Source organism: Danio rerio, chromosome 19 (assembly GCF_049306965.1).
Source record: "Danio rerio strain Tuebingen ecotype United States chromosome 19, GRCz12tu, whole genome shotgun sequence".
Taxonomy (NCBI): Eukaryota; Metazoa; Chordata; class Actinopteri; order Cypriniformes; family Danionidae; genus Danio; species Danio rerio.
The window spans coordinates 43280127-43305812 of record NC_133194.1 but is presented as its reverse complement, the minus strand read 5'-3'; the positions used below and the strand labels follow the sequence as shown (position 1 = coordinate 43305812).

The 25686-nt window shown below is 36.4% G+C and overlaps 1 protein-coding gene across 20 annotated transcripts in view; it reads right to left on the bottom strand.

Annotated features, from left to right (window-relative positions):
• Positions 1-25686, bottom strand: part of vps50 (VPS50 subunit of EARP/GARPII complex) — a 307794-nt gene that overhangs the window by 10840 nt on the left and 271268 nt on the right. For all 20 annotated transcript variants that reach the window (XR_012395216.1, XR_012395215.1, XR_012395217.1 and 17 more), the window contains 2 exons: positions 24154-24312; positions 5847-5968 (listed from right to left, as the gene is read on the bottom strand). Coding sequence is in view for 4 of the 20 variants with exons in the window: in XM_017352306.4 (XP_017207795.1) it covers positions 5847-5968; positions 24154-24312 (281 nt within the window). In the remaining 16 variants the exon portion in view is untranslated. The remainder of the gene's footprint in view (positions 1-5846; positions 5969-24153; positions 24313-25686) is intronic.

The window sequence follows — 25686 nt, the reverse complement described above, 5'->3', positions numbered from 1 at the left end:
TACATACTGCACCTCTAATACTAATATCTGCTTGGCTTGTTTAAAAAATATATATCTGAAATATATCTTTACCATATTAATTATATTAATTTATCACTATTTAATTATGTATGCTCACCTCCAATATGCGTTGCCACAATGTGTACAGTAGTTACATTTATTGAGAGGTGCACATCAAGGATTGCGTCAGGCTACATTGAAAAGTATGAGAATGGTTAAAGGCTGTGCCAGATCTGCTGTGAATATTCAATGCAGAAGCACAAGTGTCCAATTACACTAAAAGTGCTTTTTCGTTCTGAAAACGCAAGGCGCACCACACTGCCTTTTTTGTTGACAAGAAATAAAGAAGTGTGATGCACTTTTTGTGCATCATTTGATTGGAGAATGAAAAAAGACGTAAATGATGTAACACTTTTTATGCTCAGCGCTGCATTTTTCTCTTTTATTGCAGATGCAGAGAGTTCAATGGCAAATATGTGAGATGCACAGGGCGCATAAGCTGCAAGCAAAGAACTCAGAGCCATTAGTAAACCATACAAAAAAGGCACCTCGCAACTCAAAAAGTGTGTTCTGTGTGATCGGCCTCTTTATCATCTTTTATCGGTAGGGGAAACCACCTTTTAAAAATCTTACATTTTATGTTATATCACAGTGGATACAGAACTGTATCCTGTTAGGCAGACAGGTGATTGTCAAAATTGGAAAACTTCCAGTAGACCTCTGATCTTTAAGTGGATCTCAGAGTCAGGACGAGTGGGAGCGTTTGAAAAACTTTCCTAAAGTTTACATGAAAGATTTGAAATTTATTTTGAGAAATGGTGAAAATTTCAGAATTTCTTTGACCCACAATTCTAGCAAACATATAACGAGACAAAATAATAATTAAGGCTAAAATATTGCCAACCATTTATTTATGTTTTATTTTTCTGCTTTTTGTCAATTCTCTGTATTTGATATTCATCTGCATTATTTGCAAATAAGAAAATCAATAAAAAGTTTAAAATCATAAAAAAAATTGTTTTCATATAACTTAAGTTGTTTGAAATTTTACGAAATAGCTACTTTTCAGACTATATGTAAAATAGTTACATTTAATCGTAAGCATAGGCCTCAAACTCAATTCCTGGAGTGCCGCAGCTCTGCAGTTTTGCTCTAACCCTAATCAAACACAGTTGATTCAGCTGATCAAGGTCCTCAATACTACTAGAGACTATTAAGCAGGTGTGAGTTGGAGCTAAACTATGCAGAGCTGCGGCCCTCCAGGAATTGAGGTTGAGACCATTGCTCAAAAGAATGGGTTATAATGGACCCTTATTATTAGGGGTGTCAATATTAATTGTTTCTTTGGTGCACCGCGATGCAGATGCGGACAATTCAGTATCGGTTCTGTAATAATTATAACCAGTTATTATGTACTGACGTCATTAATCTCATTTGCGCACTGTCGCGAGGGAGGAGAGCACGAGTATTTACATCGCACCAATGACTTAAAACTCATTGACTGTGCACAATTTCACTGCGTGTGTGTTTGCTGGATCAGTCTTTCTCTGATATTTACAGCAGAAGCCCCTATTTCACAGCGATTGAGAGAATGAAAGTACTCCATCTCTCTCTCTCTCTCTCTCACACACAAACACACACACAGTGGCCCATTTGTCCTGCTGGTGTGACTTTTCTTCTCCTCTCGGCTGTATTACAGCGTTACTTCTAGATACAGACACGAGCGCGTGTCTGCAGAGTTTTCTCCACCATGTCTATCATCAATCAGCTGTGATCGCCGCTGTTGCCTGCCGCTTATCAGTATCACTCACCTGTGAAGAACGCAGCACGCAAGAGCCAATCGCAACCGTTTTTGTCGAGAGTGTGACCAATCAAAGGGGTGTAAGAGAACTAGACAAGGATCAGAAAGCCAGCTGGATATTTATATTAGTTTATATTACTTGCTAAATGTGCGTGTTGTTTAAAGGTACAGTTTATTAATCTGACCGTTTGTATTAAATGACAAAATTGTATTACAAATCATATATAAATATTAATATATTCATACATTTTAATACATGAATTGCTGCTGTGAAGAAAATATAAAACTGTGTATGGAAAGCACCGTTATGCACCGAGATATCCAATTGAACCGAATCGATGCCATGGTAATCATAACCGAACCGAGCCGTGAGAATAGTGTAGGTTCACAGCTCTACTTATTATGTTAACGGAGTTAAGCAGCATGCAAAGAAATTGCCACCAAATGGCGATTTTTACCGAACCACCAATCTGGCCATCACACAGCCCCGATGAGACTGAACATATGTTTCCAGACATTTCTCTCAGCTTCTCAGATATTCTGAGAACACATTGTCATTCCACAGAAGTCCTGTGCTATTTGTAGCACAATAAATCTTGCACTTGCTTCTCATTTGTTGAACAATTGTTTGTTCCTCTGGCGTGCAGTTTCTCCTTTATGCACTCCTGAGCTCTAGAAATAATTAATAGAAGAATCAGAATTTTCCTGATGCATTTGATTCTCGCATTTCTATGGCTATACACTGACTCAATTTCCTTTAAAATCTATAGTAACTTACTGGCAGCAGTTCTCCAGTAACTTACTGTAAATCAATTACAGCAAATACATAATACTGTATTAACATTCACAGCAGCATTTATCTTGCTCTATTTATATTTATGGTACTGTATAACTTTACTGTAAAACACAGTAATTTTCACAATGCAACTTTAAAATACAGTAACGCACTGCAAACCTGCCCTACAGTAAAACACAGCTCACATTACAGTTAAATACTGTGTAATACAGTCTACATCCTGAAATCCCAACACAATCTCACGGCAATTCGTAACTTTTTCATTTAGTGGCTAATTCGTACAAATTCGTACAATCTAATTCGTACATATTAGTACGATTTGCGTATCCCCCAATGACGGTTGGGTTTAGGGGTGGGGTTAGGTGCCACGCCTCCTTTTTAAAATCGTACATTTTCTTACGACTGAACTCGTACAAATTCGTACGAATTAGCCACTAAACTGCCAAAACGTAAAATACTTACGTTTTCTCATGAGATCAGGCTGGAAATTCACAGTGAAACTTGAAGCTCCACTGTAAAGAAGCTGTGAGTGCTTTGACAAGTCGTGTCAAATGTGCTTCCAGCACATCTCGATTACGAGCACAAGAGCTTCAAGTCGCCAAGCTGCACATTGAAGATGATATACCGAGAACGGGTTGACAACCGCTCTCTGGAGAAGACATTACTTCTACAGTACATTGCTTGTCACACCGTGCCACGCAAACATCCCTGACGTTCATTTACAATAATACAGCTCTCGACTAAAGACAAGCAGATGGGTGCAAGAAGGATGGTGCAAGCAGATGAAACGAGAAGGCAGAATAAAGAGCGCTGATGGATTTATACGTGGAGATATTTGAGAGCAACAAAGCCATTCCTCTCATGGCACACAGTCATTACGGACATTTGATGAATCTACAGTATGAATGCGCCTCAGGAAGGAGGGAAGACGAGAGTGGATCCAAACGCAAGATCGATGATGCGGCTCAAAAATTGCTGTGTTTTTTGCTTTACATCAAATACATTCAGGACATAGCGCAAGATTTTATACACCCCCAAATGTCTTCTGATAAAGGGTTTGCATCCCTCAGAACATACACCGCCAGCCATAATTGAAAAGGCCAAAAAAAAAGCTCCTTTTAAAACACCCAAGAGTTGAGGAGAGCAATGAAAAACATGAGAAACTAAAGCCTTCATTCAGGTTTGATGGTTTTAGACATATGGCTGGGGCTTAAAAGCATCAGGTCGGTACAGCTGCCGTTTGAGTTTTTGGATATTTGCTTTAAAATGTAATATATTGTTGGAGGAAGTCCCAGATGAAATCAAAGAAGTCTATTTTATGGCAGTGGACAATGGCGACTGCATTGATTAGAAGTTATCAAAACCTAACAGTCTTCAGCTGGGCTTAAGCTAAGTGATGCCTAAAAATGCTATTTGCCTTTAACATAAATATAGTACACTGTAGCCTTTTCTCCTATACTAGGTGAGAATTTCGATTATCTAGTGAGCTTCAATCCGAACCCACTTGCTTTCATTCCTACCATAAATATCATTGACTTTGTGTGGATTTAATCAATTGAGATCCGCCTGAGGAACTTTAAGAAGTAGCTTTTAGCAGGAAAGTAGATGTTAAAAAAAGGACTGGCAAAGCTTTTACCCTTCTACGTCCATTAAAGAGAAACGGAGAGAGCGCGGCACAACCCAAGCACTTCTAAGGTCAGCAAATCTTACAAAACAAAAAGCGCATTTATAAGGAAAATGAACAAGATGCCAGATACTACATGACATTCCAGAGCAGTTTGGCTGAAAGGGGGGAAAATGTCTAGACTTCTGCACGAGTTTGAGCACTTGACATCTAATGGGAGACCAGCAAGAGGAAAGTGATTTTGAGATGAGCCAACATGAAGTCACGCTTGGAATTTGCTCGAAGCCATTTGACAAAACATGACATTTTTTGGAGGAATATTTTGTGGTCTGAAGAGACTAAACCTGAGCTTTTTGGCCTGAAAGTGAAGTGCTTGGCGTTAACCAAATAAAGCCTGATACCAATAATACCAAGCAAAACATTGGCATCTTAGGTTGCCTTTAAGTATCTAACTGGAAACAAGGCCAAAATGTATATACAAATGCAAATACAAATAGAAGTAAGTGGAATAACAAAGTATCTATCTATCTATCTATCTATCTATCTATCTATCTATCTATCTATCTATCTATCTATCTATCTATCTATCTATCTATCTATCTATCTATCTATCTATCTATCTATCTATCTATCTATCTATCTATCTATCTATCTATCTATCTATCTATCTATCTATCTATCTATCTAGTCTGTCTGTCTGTCTGTCTGTCTGTTATCTATGTCTGTCTAAATAAATTAATGCATAACCTAATAGAGAGATAGGAAATTATGTTAAATATACTAGGGATTTATACGTGAAACAACAAAAACTAAACAAAAAACAAACAATCCAAAAAGCAAAACAAACAAGTACTAAACAAACAAACAAAACAAAAATTAAACAAACAAAAAAACAAACAAAAAATACAACAAAAAACTAAACCAAACAAACCAAAAAATGAACAAACAAAATAACAAACAAACAAACCAAAACAACAAAACAATCAAAAAGCTAAATGTAAAAAACAAGCAAAGAAATAAAAAAAAACAAACAAAACAAAAACAAACAAAAAACTAACAAAAAACTAAACAAACAAACAAGCCAAAAAACAAAACAAATAGGAAAATAAACAAAACAGAAACAAATAAACAAACAAAAAACAAAACACAAACAAGCAAAGAAACAATACAAAAAACAAAACAAACAAACAAGCAAAGAAACAAAACAAAAACAAACAATTCAAAACAACAAAGCAAAAACAAAACAAAAAACTAAACAAACAAAAAAGAAACAAGCCAAAAACAAAACAAAACAAAAAACAAAACAAAACAAAACAAAAGTAAGTGAATAAATAAATGGCTAACTGTAAATACACAAAATAAATGCATTTATATAAAAATAAACACCAGCAAAAAACTAACATCCTCATTTTGTACAAAGAACTGTAAAACCCATATTCCGCAATATTACCAAATCTGAAGTGACACTAAAAAAGTAATAGGAGGCCATTACTGCAGAACTCAGAGACTGTTTGTGATCCTGTGCGCTATTTTCATTGTTAGAGGAAGTGTGGAGTGCTTAGTAATGGCCAGTGAGAAAACTGTGCTGTATAGACATCAATCAAAGAGCAGGTGGTCACACTTACCCCTCCACTAATGTCCTGTTGGCCAGACGGATGCAGTGCTCCCATAACACATTAGACACAGGCAGAGGAATCCGCACGATCTTTGACACATCTCCCAGCCTCAGGTTAAACTTCTCAAACTCCTGCACAAAACAGTTGATGGAATCAGGGTCAATGTCATGACACTCATTTTAGTCTGGGTGACTTGTATATATACACAACTAAGCATGTGATGAGCTTGTTTTTGATGTCTAAACTAGTGTACAGTAAGTCCCCATTTATTTTCATCATGACCTTTGCGTATTTGTCCTTCACAGACACAAGATTTTACACGAATCAAGCAACGAGATTTACTAAGGTTTGAAGTAGTCAGTTTACTGGTATTTGCACCATTAATTCTTATATTAAAGACCTTTTTGTCGATTAATTCAAATTTAGACCCAAAGTTACTTTTATTTAACCAGCAATGACACAGGCTTCCTCCAAAAGATAATACAAAGACATACAAGGGGCATTATTGTGGAAACAAAAGCTGCTGAAAAACAGAAGCTCTGCAGTCGGTTTGTGGACAGTCATGGCTGAGAAAAAGACCTGCGGTTGCGCATTGTGACTGCTAACAAGTCAGGAAAGGGCTATAAGACCATATTTAATGTTTTGAAGTCCCAGTGGCTAAAGCCCAACTTTTTGGTTTGGGGGAACGATTGCATATATTTTCCTTTCTACACTCTTCGATATAACGGTACAAAAGCGTTATAACAAAAATGAGCACCATAAGGGCAGATTACACTGGATGGGCCTTTACGTTCCAATAACGCGAGATGCACCACATTACTTTTTTTGTTGACAAGAAAAAAAGAAGCGCGGTTTGATTTTTTATGTCGCAAGGCAATGACTGAATGAGTTGGGTATTGTGTGGAAGTGTTGCTGTTAAAATTAATATAATTTTAATATTTAATATCATTGTGATATTCAAAATTTGTGAAGTCATACAACTCTGGATAACTCAAAACAGCAATCAAAAGTCTCTCCTCCATCTTGAAAAGTCCCTGTTGTTGTCTTGACAACACAAACACTGCAGGCACCTCAAACCCCGCCTCTGCTTTTATTTGATTGGAGAATGAATGAGACGCGACTGACGTAACACGCTTTATCACAGTTGACTTTTTCAACTGCGTGCACACGGTGCGCAAGGGCAAAAACGTGAGGGGCAGCAGGCGGTTAAAACGCAAGGCATGCAGGGCGCATAAGCAGCACGCAAAACACTCTTGACGATTAGTAAACGCTTTAAAAAAGGCGCCTCTCGACGCATAAACCACGTTCGGTGTGATCGGCCCCTTAGATGGCATAAATGGTCAAACCAGTAGATCAAACACATTGTAAAACATATGAAATGTTGTTTTTGTCATTCTGCCGTTGGTTTGTGGACAGTCATGGCTGAGACAAACACCTGCAGCTGCGCATTGTGACTGCTAACAAGTCAGAAAAGAGCCATGAGACCATATCTAATGTTTTAACGTTCCTGTGGCTAAAGTGCTAAGTATAAACAAAAAAACACACGATGTTTTGCACTGAAAAAAATTAGAGTTTTTTTGGGGACGATTACATTTTTTTTTTTTTTTGCCACACTGTCTTTTATAATGGTACAAAAGCGTTATAACCAAAAAAGAGCCCGATGAGATTGCATAAATGGACAAATCAGTAAATCAAACACATTGTAAAACATCTAAAATTTTGTTTTGGTCATTCTGCGGTTGGTTTGTGGACAGTCATGGCTAATACAGAGACCTGTGGCTGCACATTGCGAATGCTAACAAGTTGGGAAAAGGCAATATGACCATATCTAATGTTTTAAAGTTCCTGTGGCTAAAGTGCAAAGTATTTATAAAAAATACATGATGTTCTGCACTGCAAATGTATTTATTTTTTGGTACGATTGCCTATATTTTTCCATATTGGTACCTTAAAGTTATATATAAGTAGCCAAAGAGTCCATATTGTACCTTAAAGATACATATGTTCTCGCTGAAAAGTACCAAAAGGTACCTTTAGAAAGTGTACCACCTTAGTGACAGCTATTGTACCATTATTTCTGATAGTATATGGAAGTAAATAACTAATGTCTGGTTACCATCATTCTTCAAGAAACTAATTTAGTCTGGAAACATTTTGAGGGCCAATAAATGTGAATTCATTTTGGGGGGTAAACTAAACATTTAAGAAGTGTTTCTTCAATCTGATCAGAAGTGGATACTTTCTGACAATCTGTAATTGTCCACTTTCGACCAGTGGCAGTTAAAAACACATTTGATCCGATTGCTTTTGCAGTGTTAATATACTGAATCAATTCAAACAGCTACTAAAGATTTGACTTTTTTTGTCAAGCGCATCCCTGTTCGCAAAATGGATGTAGAGCCTAGAGGATAGTGTCTAAACAAAATGCCAACACAAGTGGCCAAAAGAGATGCCTCTGAACACATGATAATACCAAGTTCATCCCACCTACCACTTTGATTTGATCACTGATATACATGCACTGGCCACTTTATTAGGTACACCTTACTATTACAGGGTTGGACCTCCTTTTGCCTTCAGAACTGCCTTAATCTTCCATGGCATAGATTTAACAAGGTACTGGAAATATTCATCAGAAACTTTTCTCCATATTGAGATGATAGCATTACACAGTTCACATCCATAATGTAAATCTCCAGTTCCACCAGATCCAAAAGATGCTCAATTGGTGACTGTGAAGGGCACTTGAGTACAGTGAACTCATTGTCATGTTCGAGAAACCAGTCTGAGATGATTCATCAAAGTGGTTAATTTTTCTTGATATTTGGCACCAGTCTATCAGGAAGTGTTGATTTTGTTCTCTTTGACTCACAGGATGGAAACAGCTATTTATTCGATAATGTTTTAAGCCATATTCCAGTTTCTGTCCGTTTCATCTTTGGATGTTAACAGCTATAGACATGTCCACCTTTGTGTACGGTGCTTACTGTTATCCATTCATCTTAACTATCCCAGCATGAACAGCACTGGATCCATCTGGATGGGAGGTCACAAACAGACTAAAAAAAAAAAGATTTTATTTTAACATGTCACAGAAATCCCACCAAAGGTGTAAATTAATCCTCGAGTCGAGCAGCGGAAACAGAGGTCTATAAATACTCACTAGAGTCAAATTGGCAGCACAAACTGACAAACCTACAGGATTCAGGTTGTACAAAGAAACGATCTCCAAATTTCTGTGGTGCAGATGTCTCGATAAAATCGTGCCACGTACAAAAAACCTGCACCGTATAAGCCGGCTGCTCATGGAGGTGTTGATTCAGCTGTACTTGAGCCCATTTCTCTTTCACTTGTGACAGGAAAACCCACCCTTAACTTTCTTAACACAATGACATACGGGCCGTTTGAGAGCCAAGGACTACATGTACCGTGATCTTGCACCTTGAATGTTGACACAAACCCAAAAGCACTAAAACTGCTGTGCAAGTTACCCGGGCTGTTTGTCTGCTTTTAATCTTCTGGATTAATTTTTTAAAACATCCCGTTTATTTTACAACTCTGAAATATGGGTTCAAGAGAACACAAGTTCTGCTCTGAAGATCTCCGTTTCTTAGTATCCAGTTGTAATTTATAGCCTCAGCGAGAGACAGTGTAAGAATTCATACCGAGAAACTAATCGCAGAAAACATAGATCAGATGATTCGCTCTCGATCATGTTGATAAGTGTTGAAGTAATGCGAACCGAAAGGATGAACAGTTTTTATAATAAATCTTGCGGTGCAAAGAAAATGAAAATAGTTTATTGCACCTTTGTGCTGATTGATGAAAAGCCACAGACAGGTTTAACCCACACTGTACACTTTTTTTTCAAAGTAAAATCGATCAGTAAGTCATGATAACATATGTTTTAATATTAATCATAACGCTAATCATGTTTCTAACCTAATTTTCAAAAATACTCAAGCTGTTTTAAAGGGGAAATGAAGCACTTAGTCAAGTTTACAATATTTTGTAAACTGGATTCCCCTTTAATGTAAATTTTATATATAACATATTCGATTAATGTAACTATTTAGCAGAAAACGGCATGTTGTACTATACAGTGTAAATATACTATACTATAATTTTATTTTTAATTTTTACCACGTTATATAATAAACATAAACACTTGTTTGATGTCATAGAACACATCTTTACTGTACCTGCAGTTTTCCCAATCTGTTTGTAAAAAAAAAAGCTCTGTTTGCACGATTTGATTAGTATCCTCATATCCAAATATTTTATAAATAATATTTATTTAAAAAATAATAAAATTATTATAAATTCCGTTGTTTTTCATTTTTTAGAAAATATCTAAAACCTTTTTTTCAGATAGGCCTTTGTAAAATTAAAGTTCAAAATGGCTTAAAACAGTTTAATTCATTTATATTATACTGTATATTTCTAAATCATTGTAGCTTTTGTTTGTTTTAGGTTGGTTTATTTAATGTTTTATTTAATTTCCGATATTTGTATATCTTTAAATGATTTTAATATCGCTTAGGCTATTTTATCTAGATCTATGAAATTGTGTTGAGCCCTCAAAAGTGGAAGTTTTGCAGTCTCCGTGCTCAGTCCATTACTTCCATTGTATCTGTTCAGCTGAGGGAACGGAACCAACCCTGTGACGTCAGACACAGCAATATTGCAAGATGGCGGCGCCCTAGGTCTAAAATCTATAGTGTTGTTTTCTGCTAAATGGTTACATTAATTGAGTTTGTTTATTATATATTCATTAAAATACTATTCAATTCGCAAAATAATGTATACTTGACTGAGTGCTTCATTTCCCTTTTAAAGGACCATGAATGCCTTTTTGAAATTTCATGACTTTTCAAGGTTTTCCAGGACCGTAAGAACCATGTTTGGGGGACAACTTAATTGTTTCACTTTCAATCCACGTAATCAGTTAACCAAATTTTTTTGTGTTGCCCTAATGCAAATCGATTGCGCGGAACCCAACCTTTTTTATAGGACACGTACTGGTTTGACATGTTTTGTCAGTTTCTGTGGTGTTGTGTACGCAGACCTTTTTTGAAACAACTCCATATTTATAGAATTACTTTTTTCGAACAAGTGGATAGGGAGAGCTCTAGATTTGTGTGGATGTAGCCTGAAATGCAACTTCTGAGCTGCCATTAGTATTAGTTCGTAATGGTCACAGTATCATTCTCCTAAATCAATCCACAGAGAAAGCAAAGCACAGAAAAATCTCATTTACTTTGTGCAAGCTTTGGAACAGCTTCTGAAATGAGCTCTTAATAGTGTGGAATTAACCTTTCGGCTGCTTTTCTAACTTTATTTAGGGTGTAAAATGTGTTGGTGCATATAAGCCGTCACACCCACTTAATCTTATTTATTTAAAAGTATACAGTGCACTTATAAGAATTTCCTGTATAATCTACAGTAACTTACTGGGAGCAGTTCACCAGTAACTTGCTGTAAATCACTTACAGCAAAAAGACTAAAAAAAGACTAATGTAAATGTATTTTCATTTACAGCACCATTTATCTTGCTGTATATTTTCAGTTTGTACTTCATATTTACAGTTTGTATACATATTTACTGTAAAATATACAGTAATTTTCACAATGCAACTTTAAAATACAGTAACATACTGCATAACAGTCCTACAGTGAAATACAGTTCATATTAAAGTTAACTACTGTGTAATTTACAAAAAATCTTAACAGTGTATATTAATTTTTTTTGTGTGTTACATAGAAGTGGAAAAAATATCAAAGAAATACTCTATTGTCTGTCGTGTCCACGGGTTAAAGACAAAATAATGAACTAAACAACTTCTTGTCAAGGCCTTTGTAATTTCTCAAGATTATTGCAGGGTCTGGCTGGACTTTCATCATGTGCAATCAAATCTCTACAAAAGCTCAAAATTGCTGCGGTGCTATTGGTTTTCAACAAACACAAGAGAGCTCAAATCACATCTCTCTAAACCCCTCTGAACTGGCATATCACGTCAACTTCAAGACATTGATGTTATGATGCTAACAGTACAGCCAGGATCTCTATCCTCCCACCTCCACCTCCAAACTCCATCCGAAATGCTAAATCCTTGATAATATCCAAGAGACAGCTGGAAACTAATCTCTCCAACTGCATCCTGCTTTAAAAATAAAACTGCTTTCCATGTTTCCTTAATCTCTCCCTATTCCTTTCTCTTGCTTGTATTTTTCTATCAATGAAACTTTGTATTTCTTACCGAAGTCCTAAAGGGCCATTTCTCATGATCATGACTTTCTTGTGATCTCAAGATATCAAAAAGTTGTTTTCTCATGATCATGACTTAATTTTCTCATGATCTCGACATAACAAAAAGTCATTTTCTCGTGATCACAAATTAATTTTCTCACCATCTCAAAAATCTTCTTGTGATCACGATATCAAAAAAGTTGTTTTCTTGGGATTACAACTTAATTTCTTCATGATCTCCACAAAAAGTTGTTTTCTTGTAAACACAACTTAATTTTCTCATAATCTCAACAAAAAAGGTGTTTTCTCGTGATCATGAATGATTTTTTTTCCTTGACATGACTTAATTTTCTCATGATCTTGGCATTAAAAAAATATATTTTTTTTATGATCATGACTTAATTTTCTCGTGGTCTGAAAATAACAAAAAGTTATTTACAAGTTATTAGAAGTTATTGTATAAGTTATTAACAAAAAACAAAGAAGTTGTTTTGCTTTTTTTGTCCAGATTATAAAAAAATTAAGTATTGATCATGAGAAAACAACTTCTTTTGTCATGATCATGAGGAAAAACAAGGAAATATGGTCATTTTTCAAAATAAAAGATTTTTAAATAATAAAAGATCATTTAGACTCAGATAATAAATAAAACTGAAGTAATTAATGTTTTTTTTTTTTGTGCGGCCCAGTAACAATTGATCCACAGACTGGTACTAGTCGCGGCCTGGGGGTTGTAAAAAAAATGTAAAAAAAAGTTGACTCAACTTTAGATTTTAAGGCAACAAACCTGATTTTCAGGACATCTCAAGATATCAAAAAGTTGTTTTCTCATGATCATCACTTAATTTTCTTATGATTTCGACACAACAAAAAGTCATTTTCTCATGATCACAATTTAATTTTCTCACAATCTCAAAAAAAAGTTTTCTCGTGATCACAGTATTTAAAAAGTTGTTTTCTTGGCATTACGACTTAATTTCTTCATGATCTCCACAAAAAGTTGTTTTCTTGTGAAATTTTCTCATGATCTCGACATGACATAAATTTTTTTTTTTCGTAATAAAGACTAAATTTTTTCATGATCTCAACAAAAAAGGTGTTTTTTTTGTAATCATGACTTTATTTTCTTGTAATCTTGACATAAAAAAGTAGTGTTGTTGTGATCATTTTTCCATGATCCTGGCAAAAAAAGAGGTTTTCAGGTGAAAACAACTTAATTTTCTAATGATTTCGAAATAACAAAAATAATTTTTTTAATGACCATGACTTAATTTTCTCATGATTTTGACAAAACAAAAATATATATTTTTCATGATCATGACTAAAAGTGCAACTGCAAAATAAAAAAAAGTTGTTTTGCAGTTGTTGCTTTTTTGTCGAGATCACAAGAAAACAACCTTTTTTGTCTAGATCATAAAAAAAATCAAAGAGTGATCATGAAAATACAACTTCTTTTGTCATAATGAGAAAAACCGAGGAAATATGGTCATTTTTTTTAAATAAAAAGATTTTTAAATAATAAAAGATCATTTAGACTCAGATAATAAATAAAACCGAAGTAATTAAATTATTTTTTTTGAGCGGCCCAGTAACAATTGATCCACAGACTGGTACTAGTCCGCTACTGGCGGTTGGGGACCACCACTGTAAGCCACAAAGCTCACACAATGTAAAAAAAAAAAAAAAAAAGAAGTTGAATCAAAACTGATTTCAGGAAACCTGTTTGAGTTTACTCCAAAATTTTTTTGAAGTTTGTTGCCTTAAAATTTTAAGTTGAGTCAACTTTGTTTTTTTATAGTGCAGTGTCTGTTCATCAGTGGTTTGATCCAACTCAGACTAACTTTTTTTGATTAAGCTACAAAAAAAAAAAAAAAATTAATCTTTAAATTTTTTTTTCCATTCAATGTCCAGTTAAACTGTCTTTGTTATAGACAAAAACAGTTGAAAACTTCTTCAAACGTTGACTAAAAGCATAAATGCATAAAATATGACAGAATTTTCAACAATTCTTGTAAGCAAACAACAACAAAAACACAAAAAAGAGCAGCTTACTTTACTCGACATAAAAAAAGCACCGGTTCACTGAGTCCATAGCAGTTAGAAACATCAACAGCGCGTTTCTAAGTACTTTATAACATAGGCAACTAATTGTGACATTTATTAAAACGTATAAGCAAGTGTCCTTTATGCACCTGGACGTCATTTTCATGGTAATTTGAAATAAAGAGAGAGTCAATATGAGTCACTGCAGCATTTCCACAGTGGCATGATTAATTCAGTCGGCTTGGCGCATCCAGACAAATTGGCTTCAACAAACAGACTTGGCACGGGGTTACAACGCCGACAGCGGGAGAAACGGGCACATCGACTTCACTCAGCTCTGCGAGCGCACAAAGGTGAGCCTCATTTCTTCATTAGCAGCCAAGCTCCATTACATTCCCCGCTAAAACTCTGCAGCTCAAATCAGGAACTTATGCAAATCCGCATGATTATGCATATTTCAGAATTCAGCGAGCTTCCTCAGCATATAAGCCAAAGAGATAATTCAATTGTGAAGGCCCATCTGCTCTCAGAGTCTTTTTTTTGGGGGGGGGTCTCAATATATGCGTCAGCCATTCAAAATCTCCCAAACCCCATGCAAAATTCATATAGGCTAATGAGCGGAGGTTACAGAAGAGATCTGGACACGCAAAGGAATGAGACGCCGTCGGTCTGCTGATGCTTAACTGAGATATGGGATCACTTTTTAGCGCTCTTAAACTTGGCCGTCGGATTTTGTATGCGACTCCCAAAGCCTGACCGCTTAAATAATTCAGATCCTGACAAATAATTGATACCCGTGATCTTTCAATCGGGGGGAATTCGTGAGGCGCAGTCATTAGGCGGGACGAAAAATGGAGGAAGAATAAAAATCTCCATGAGGAAAGCTAACTAGCAACCTTTGGGTAAACAAATCAATCACGGCAGTTTGTTGTGGGCACACAGTGGCATCATCCCCTTTGGTGAATATGTCTGTGAAAAAAGCTCTTTATTTCTTTTAAACGATGATGTAAGCAGGTCATCAAAAAAATCAGATATAGTTACAAAATTAGAAATGACCATCAAGATCTGCAGTGTAAATGCAGCCTTAGTGGTTCTTCAATATCAGTTCCAAAGCAGTGGACTAATCAGAAGAACTCCGAGGCAGGGCGAATATTGCAAATTTTGTTTACAGTAGCAAGTCATTATGGTGGCGAGGCAGTGGCGCAGTAGGTAGTGCTGTCGCCTCACAGCAAGAAGGTCGCTGGTTCGAACCTCGGCTAAGTTGGCGTTTCTGTGTGGAGTTTGCATGTTCTCCCTGCCTTCGCGTGGGTTTCCTCCGGGTGTTCCGATTTCCCCCACAGTCCAAAGACATGCTGTACAGGTGAATACATCCGTAGTGTATGAGAGTGTGTGTGAATGTGTGTGTGGATGTTTCCCAGAGATGGGTTGCGGCTGGAAGGACATCCGCTGCGTAAAAACTTGCTGGATAAGTTGGCGGTTCATTCCGCTGTGGCGACCCCGGATTATTAAAGGGACTAAGCTGACAAGAAAATGAAATGAAATCATTATGGTGTAGGAGGTGCTAAAAAACATTAACAAGCATCGCGTCCTTGCGTTAAAATGCTTCAGTGAGAACGGCCCCTAATTATCCAGCGTTCCAGACAGAGTTGGAGGTGGGAAAGTGAGATAATTGAGAATGAAATGTCCCACTTCTGACCTCAATGTGTCATCAGATGCGAATATTTCATAACATTTCAAGTTATTCTAAGAATATGGCTTAAACAAAAACATAGATGCTAGCTGTCTGAAAGCATTTGTATATATTATTTTTCAGCAAATAAATAGCAAATTGTGGCATGCTGCAAATAATTAGCATCAGTTTTATTGATGAAATCACCAGCGGCTATTCGACATCAACCCTACTGTAAAGTCTTTACAAATGTTAATTTTGCTAGTTCACATTTTTAATCTCTAGACGATTAATTAATCAGTGCAAACTAATAATAATAATACTAATAATAATAATAAAAATAAATGTTTGTTCAAGTAATCTTCAATCAAAGTCTGCCCATTTGTTTCCACAATTGGAGTTATGGTGCTTCTCTGTTAATGTCAGTTTAACAGCTTCAGCCACAATTTTCTTAACCACATGATTCTTACCAGTAGTTTGCTTCATACCATTACTTTATATGATGCACAAAAGAAACCTAAGCCTTCTACTAAATGTTCAGTTTTAGATAAAAGTACATCAACATACTGAAACAAAAGTCTCAGCAACTTCCAGTTCACACAGACTTAATCACATAAAAGCCGACTTCAAAAAAGTTGTTCAGCACCCTACACATGTTCGTTTGCTTTACACTCTTAGAAATAAAGGTATGAGACCTTTATTTTCTTTAACTATACTTTTACCTTACCTATAACTATACATTTGTAACTAAATGGTCCTTATTAATTCCTCAAGGGTACATATTATTACCTAAAAAGTACAAAGGTTTAGATTGAAATTCCAATATGAACCCTTGAAGCAAAAACATGTACCTTTTGAAAAAAAATACCTCTCATACCATTATTTCTGAAAGTGTAGTGTAAATCACAGTTGGTCCAGTATATTGTATCATAGAATTTCTGTGTATTAGTGAAGTACTGCATGTGAGGCGATGACGGGGACAGCGACGGATGTACTGGGCTTTCATTCAACAGTTCGGCTCCACCGCTGCACCCAGAGGAGCAGCACTTAACCTGAATTATCTCACTTTAGACATGCAGCTGTGTGAGTGGGCATCAGTTCAACAACATGGGGTCCACTGTGAATGACGAAGCACTTGACTCGATGATCATTTATCTGCTGTGCCAACACTGCAGTTCATTTAGAAACTAAAGGCTGATAATAATGGGAAATTGGCTAAATTATATGCATACATATATATATAATATGATTAGATTATGACGAAAGCTCAAGTTATGGATCGCAGAGCGGGACTAACTAATTGACATTTCAAATCATTTAAACCACGAGGGTTTACCCATTTGTCAGTACGATTGTTTTTATTATTTAATATGCAATTGAATTTATTTGTATGTATTTCTATTGTGTTTTAATAGAATAAAGATAATCCCTCGATGAGGTTAAAGAAAATCATCTGTAAGAGTAATCTTCCTGAAAGAAGTCCCAAGTGTTTTTATAAAAAAAATGGGATGAAATAATAGTTAACAAACATCAGCTAGTACAGGGTTTCTGAAGGTTTCACAAAGTCAAATTTAGGACTATTTAAGACCATTTTAAGACCTTTATGAATGGAATTTCAGATTGTACAGAGCTAAACGCTAAATATTTTTTTTCCTAAAGGCCCGGTTGGTCCAGCAGTATACAATATTGACCTATCCGCAGACGAGCGGGCACTGCCATTTGAATCTTTTTGGCACGAGACTTCCGGTCTCATTCACTTCCATCCATTTTTAGACATTAAAAACAGCTCGTTTTGCTGTTTGATGTTGCAAACTGATATTTCCTTGTTGTATTATTCTACTTGGTCTATATATTCATGCAAACATTTGTTTGTAGAGCAAGTAGTTTGACCGTTTTTTGCCGTTTATTATTCCTTGTCATTTCTCCCATAGGCGACTGAAGCGGAAGTTCTAAGACAATCCTGAAAACAGGCGCACTTCCGCATTTTAGAATAAGGTCAATACAAAAGGTATATACTTGACCAATGAAAAACAATTCTAATTAGCCACATACGTTAAATAATGTGTCAAAACAAGCAAACTCTAGTTGAATATATAAACTTTTTAACAAAACTCTTTAAAAACTACTATAAATGTAATATATCTTAACCGTCTTTACAGGTCAGGTTCCTCAACATATATAATCTACTGTATATTCCATGTGTGGAATTTTTTTTTTAAACAAATGTTATTGTAGTGAAGATAATTAAACCATAATGGTAAATGGTGTTCAAAATAGAGTTTTGTTGAAATTTTTACTGAGATGGATTGTTGGTGACTGGGTGTTGCCCTGATTGTATAGCTTTACATGGACATACAGTAAGAAAATAAAGACCTGTTTAAATGAATTAAGACCTACAATACAATATTTCAGTGAGTTTAAGACTATTTAAAGCCTACAACTTTGTTTTTGAAATTTAAAACATTTTAAGACACCTTTTAATACCATGGCACATAGCTTTACGTGAAAATTGACATTATAATGATATTTATTAATATATTAATAATATTTCCTGTAAAAAATACAGTTGATGACAAATTGCTAAAATATTAATAATTTATTATTATGTTAATTATTAGCCCTCCTGGAAAATCGTAATTATTTTTCATAATATTTCCCAAGTGATGTTTAAGGCATCCGATTTTTTTCAAGACACAAACAAAAAAATTGGAATAAACAATGTCTAATAATGAATTTGTTTCACCATGATGACAATACATAATACTAATTACTCAGCAAAACACTAGTATTCAGCCTGAAGTGCGATTTTAAGGCTTAACTTGGTTAATTAAGCTGAAGCCCTGCACACACTGTGGAATTTTAGCCACAATTTTGTCAACTGAGACAAATGACGAAAATCCCAAAAGATTCCTAAAATCCTAAGCTAAAATCTGTGATCTTTGATTGTTGGTTTGACATAATCACAGACAGCCGCTTAATGGTCGTTGCGATTAGAGTTTTCCTCTAGTGAAATATTGGCAGTGTCAGAGGATTTCAGACACTTTCCTGCAGTGTGACAACAACTGCGATTTGCCTCAATCCAAGAACCAATAAGATCACTGAATCTTATGACGCAATCCATGCGACAATTCAAATGACCAGGGGAAATGTCAAAACAGCTTTGTATCTTCCTTGTTTTATTATTGACACACGCTGTGTTCAAAATTACAGCTACAGATTGTTTACATTTTCTGCGAGAAATCGTTAAGGATTAAAAAAAATAAAATAAAAAATTAATTAATTAATTGATAAAAACAATAGCAGTGTGAGCCAGCCTTAACTTGGGAAGTTCTGTTAATTATGCAAATTATTGAAGGAGTTGTTAATTCTATAGCCGATTAAATTATATATTCCACTAACTAACTAACTAACTAACTAACTAACTGTCCGTCCGTCCGTCCGTCCGTCCGTCCGTCCGTCCGTCCGTCCATCCATCCATCCATCCATCCATCCATCCATCCATCTATCTATCTATCTATCTATCTATCTATCTATCTATCTATCTATCTATCTATGTCTATCTATCTATCTTATTTATTTAAGGGGGATATAATTTTGACTTGTTATTTTTTATTTATTCCAGCCAAACTAATAGAAATCTGACATTTTCATCAAAAGAAAACAATATAACATACATAATAACACATACAATATTCTCCGCTGTCACCACTGGCTCGCATGGTTCAGGACTGGTAGAGCTACGTATCGATGAATTTGCTCTTCAGTGTTTGAACTCTCAGTAATGATTTTAAACCACACTGAACTGAGCTAAACTGAACTGAACTGAACTTAAACACTAAAAACTGAACTACTATATTCCAGTTACTATGACCATTTATGTGAAGCTGCTTTGACACAATCTACATTGTAAAAGCGCTATACAAATAAAGCTGAATTGAATTGAATTGAATAACGAAATAAGACTTTCTCCTGAAAAAAAAAATATAGGAAATACTCTGAAAATGTTCCTTGTTCAGTTAAACAGCACTTCAGAAATATTTTAAAAAGATTTAAATTTCATAGGAGGCTTATTATGTTGTCTTCAGTATGCATTAATTAAACAATTCATCAAACCCCAGAAGCCGAAACTCCATCTCCTCAGAGAAATCAAGCAATAATCTCAAGCGCATCATGAGTGAGTGTTTACAAAGCGTTTGAGTCGCCGACTGTCTCTCTCGGTTAAACGCAGCATGTCAACCTTAACTTCAGACCTCTGGATAACCTTCAGACACACACACATGCTGACATCACACATTTCCATCATCCTGCATCCTGTCAGGTGTGTAAAGCTCCAGGATCTGTCAGCAGCGAGCTGCAATCCTGTGGCGCAACAGTTTCCTTAAAGAGGTCATATGATGTGATTTCATGGCATTTCGTTTAAACCCTTTCTTGTTTAAAGTTGTTTGTCCATATACAGTTGAAGTCAGAATTATTAGGCCCACCTGAATATTTTTTCCCACAAGTTCTGTTTAATGGAAAGAAGATGTTTTTAGACATTTCCAAACACAATAGCTTTAATATATAATTTCTAATAACTAATTTATATTATCTTTGCCATGATGACAGCACATAACATTTGACTATGTATTTTTCAAGATATTAGTATTTAGCTTAAAGTGACATTTAAAGGCTTAACTCGGCTTAACTGGGTTAATTAGGCAAGTCAGGGCAGGGGGCTAATAATATTGACCATAAATGTATTTAAATAAATAAAAAAACTGCTTTCATTCTAGCCAAAATAAAACAAATAAGATTTTTTCCATAAGAATAAATATATATAGGAAATACTGTGAAAAAATGTGAGCTGTTAAACATCATTTGGGAATATTTGTTTAAATGAGGAGTATAAACAAAGAGGTCATGTTTATTTTGGGGTGAGCCTTTAAACTAAAGCTCTACCAAACTTTTTTAACCAATCAGCTTAGGCATCTGCAATTACTGGATATGATTCAGCCTTGACAATTGATACAATTGTAACAACAACATTTAAACCTGTCATTATTGCTTTGAAAGGAACCTGAAATCTTTTGACTGTGTTCCAAATTGTGGGTAGCATTTCTGGTTCAGGAAACTTCTGTTCAAAATAACTGAAACAAATTATATCAAATACTAAGGTTGCAGTGCAAACAATCAACACTGTAAAAAATATGATAGAACAAAATGTCATGACAAAGAGTTATGACAACAAATGATTTTATGTTACATTAATCTACTTCAGTGGGGGCATCACAGTGGCGCAGCGAGTAGCACGATTGCCTCACAGCAAGAAGGTCGCTGGTCCGAGTCCCCGGGCATTTGGCGCGGGTTTCATCCGGGTGCTCCGGTTTCCCCCACAATCCAAAGACATGCGGTACAGGTGACTTGAATAAGCTAAACTGGCCGTAGTGCATGTGTGTTGGGTTGCGGCTGGAAGGCCTTCCCCTGCGTAAAACATATGCTGGATAAGTTAGCGGTTCATTCCGCTGTGGCGACCCCTGATTAATAAAAGGACTGAGCCAAAAAGAAAATTGATAAATGAATTGAATTAATTTACTTCAATTAGTTAATCAGGTTTTAACTATTTTTTTTTTTTTAGATATATAAAGCTTTATATTGGGGCGGCAAAGTGGCTCAGTGGTTAGCAATGTCCCCTCACAGCAAGAAGGTCGCTGGTTCAAGTCCCGGCTGGGCCGGTTGCCATTTCTTTATGGAGTTTGCATGTTCTCCTGGTGTTGCCATGGGTTTCCTCTGGGTGCTCTGGTTTCCCCCACAATCCAAAGACATGTCCGATGTAAGTGATTAGTAAAAGAAATATGGTCGTAGTGTATCAGTGAGTGTGTGAATGCGAGACTGTATGGGTGTTTCCCAGTACTGGGTTGGGGCTGGAAGGGTGTGAACTGTGTAAATCATTAGTCGAAATAGTGGCGGTTCATTCCACTGTGGCAACCCCTGATAAATAAGGGATTAAGCCGAAGGAAAACTATTGAATTAATGAATGAATGAAGCTTCATATTATTAGTCAGTTTAACTGATGTAAATTGTGATGACTAAAAATTTTATTTGATCCAACTAAAACGTTTACGGTAGCAAGATTTTTACAGTGCATACACATAGTAAAGTCTAAGTGAGAGGTATGTTTTATTTTTCACCTATTAAAAAATAAATTTTACGTTTGGTGTCTGTGGCCAAAAGCTCTTTCAAGTTCGAGTTGTCCCTCCATGTTATTTTTTCTTATGATATAAGAATTGAACATGTCACCATTTTTCTCAGATGAAATAAAAAACAAACAAAAGAAATTCTTTGGTAACAACCAAAGAAGCCCAAATATGCAGAGAGAAAAAAAAAATTAGTTCACAAATGAAGTTATGTATAATAAAATTAAACAACGCATAAAAAACACATGAGAAAGAAAGGTGTAGAAAGGCAACGAAAGGCCACACAGCAGCTGAAATCCCTCAGTCTTCGCCAACCCTCTGCCCTTCTTCATTGTAAATATTAACTGCTTCAGTTCAACATCTACAATACCAGAAAGATGAAGATGAAACCAGGGTGGACATTTCAGCAAGATAATGATCCAAAACACAGCCATGAAATCTCTCACTCAGACAAAGAAAATCAAGCAGTAGAATGGCCCAGCCAACCACCTGACTCGAATTCAATATAAAATACAAAATAAAGATCAGAATTGATAGATGAGACCCACCGAACAATCCAGATTTTTACACTCTGTTGACGTCTGTGAACAAATCACATCTGAGCAATTCATGTGACTTCATTCTCCATATAGGAAGCGTCTTTAAGCTGTTATTTTATATAAATATTAAATACCTTTCAGTTGTTCAGTACTTTCTCCTTGTGTCTTTCCTCGCTGTTATTACACATAACTAATTTGTCAGATTTTTCTATTTTGTTTTTATTTTTATGCTCGTCTTGTTTGGGTTTTCACCAAAATATGGTTGAAAATCATGTCAACAGCTCCTTTGGAAATATTATTCCCATGAAAAAACATTACGTATTCAATACTTATTTCTAGGGTTGGGTACCGAAACCCGGTGCAATCAGCATATGAATTTCAATGCCTAACTCCGGTGATACTGGTGTTGCAACAAGAACTTAAAGCAGGTCGCACACCAAAAGCGCCGCTCTGCGACGCACACCGTAGCGACGGACAGCATCGCGCCATGCATTTTAGAATTCACAAGTCGCCGGCTGTCTGCGTCGCCCAGCCTCGACTCAGGACACTGTTTATTTTCTGCCGCGCCACAGAGCGCCCTCTGAATAGTTTCATTTTAAATAACATGAGAATGTGCCCGTCTGGTGTGTGATACTATCATCTGTCATGTGTGCGCCACGCCGCGATTATAATATGATTAAGACAATACTCTGATCAAGAGTCTACCACGTAAACAGTGATTTTTGATGATCTTAAAAGACCACAAACACAAACTGCGGAGGAAACATTTATAGGCTGGTGACGTGATGATGTTACTGGATCTATGTGCTACAACATGTAACAGGGAATCATGAATGTAACATTCAGAAAGCAACTCATGTAACCCCCCTGAATCATATTATTGTCTCATTCAGATTAAGGCAAATCATTAGATCACTGATGTCCATGTAAAAGTAGTCACAAGCCCTAAACCCTGAAAAAAGGTGTTCACTGATTTTAATGACAGCTTTTCTACAGGTTAGTAGTAAGCTAATGTAATGCTAATAGCATAATGCAAATCTAGCATTCATGCTAACAAATGACCAAAGGAAATATTCAAAAGAATATTAATGCAATAAAAAAAATTAAATCTGAATTGATGTTTACTTTAAACTTATTATAAAGACATATTTATATTGTTCAATTATAATGATTGAAAATGTTTTTTTTTGTTTTTTTGTCATAATTTTGTGGCTAAAAAGTATCGGTTTAGGCACCGTTTTGGCACTGGTACTGTTTTAAAAGTATCGATTTAGCATCACGGTATCGAAATAACCCTAAACGATACCCAACCCTACGTATTTCCCCCACTGTATATTCTTTACAATACAGTCACATTAACATGTCTTTAATATTGCATAGTAAAATTTGTTTTGATGAACTGTGAGCAGAACAATACCACCCCAGTTTTTAATAACACTTCACTGACTGTTCACAGCTTAACAGAAGTTCACGCCAACATAGTTCACGCCAAAAATCACGGAGCTGTAGGAAAAAGGTGGATAGATGAAGTAAAGGTTGGCTAATCTCTACTGATATTCTCCCACCTGCTCTCTCCTCTAGTGTGTAATGAACAACACATTATCGTTGCACATAAAGACCGCTGCGCACACAAACACATTACCTTTAAAAGGACATCCACGTAGACGTTGTGCTGTGACATTATCTCTTTAATGTCCCATTTCACTCCAGCCATCAGCAGCAGCATCTGCTCATAATCTATGGCTTTGGCTGCCACGATCCAGTAAATGGGCTTGCGGAGCTCGCTGGCCGTTGATACAGTCTGTAGAGAAAACAGCAGCGGAAAATGTCAAAATTAAGAGCTCCTATACATAACCGCCAGACATCAGGGGTGATAAATGCAGTTTAGTATTTGTCGATTATCCAAAAACTAACAAGTTGTGAAAGTCATGCTGAAAGTGGCTTGTGCTTGAAATGTAAACTGCATATTGAAATGTAAATCCTGAAATGTACTACTTTATGCAGAGGTCAGGAATTCTTTTAGATTGAATCACATGACAGGTGTGTTTATCAAAAGTGATTTCCAAAAGGGACTAATAGAACAATATGTAAATTCATTTCACAGAACAGAGTACACCAAGCTTGAACTTTAGAACACAGCATCCATGTAAAACTCATTGCACAAGCTTGCATTTTCAGTCTGCTGCATTAGACAGACAGACAGACAGATAGACAGACAAACAGACGGACGGACGGACGAACAGCCTGACAGACAGTCAGACGAACAGAAAGACGAACTGACAGACAGACAGACAGACAGACAGACGGACGGACGGACGGACGGACGGACGGACGAACAGACAGACAGACGTTCAGACAAACAGAAAGAGAAACTGACAGACAGACAGACAGACAGACAGACGGCCAGACGAACAGAAAGACAGACAGACAGATGGACAAATAGATAGAAAGACGAACAGACAGATGGTCAAACAGATATACAGAAAGATGAACAAAATGGTTGAAAGAAGGACAGACAGATAAAATGAATAAACGGACAGAAAGACAGACAGACGGACGGACGGACAGACAGACAGACAGACAGACAGGCAGACAGACAGATAGTGAGACAGACAGATGGACAGGCAGACAGACAGACAGACAGGCAGACAGACAGACAGGCAGACAGGCAGACAGACAGACAGACAGACAGACAGACAAATAGTGAGACAAACAGATGGACAGGCAGACAGACAGACAGACAGACAGACATACAGACAGACGGACGAACAGACAGACAGACAGACAGACGGATAGACAGGGATGGACAGACAGACGGATAGACAGATAGGCAGATGGATGGACAGACATATAGATAAATAGATAGATAAGTAGATAGAGAGACAGATACGACAAACAGACAGGTGGACAGACAGACAGACAAACAGACAGATAGAGAGACAGACAGATAAACAGATAGATAGACAGACAGACGGACAGATGGACTGATAGATAGATAGATACACGGATGGACAGACAGACAGACAAACAGACAGACACACAGACAGACAGACGGACGGGCGGACAGATAACAGATATACAGACAGACCGCAAGACAGGCGAACGGACAGAAAGATAAATGGATGGATGGATGGATGGATGGATGGATGGATGGATGGACGGATGGATGGACGGA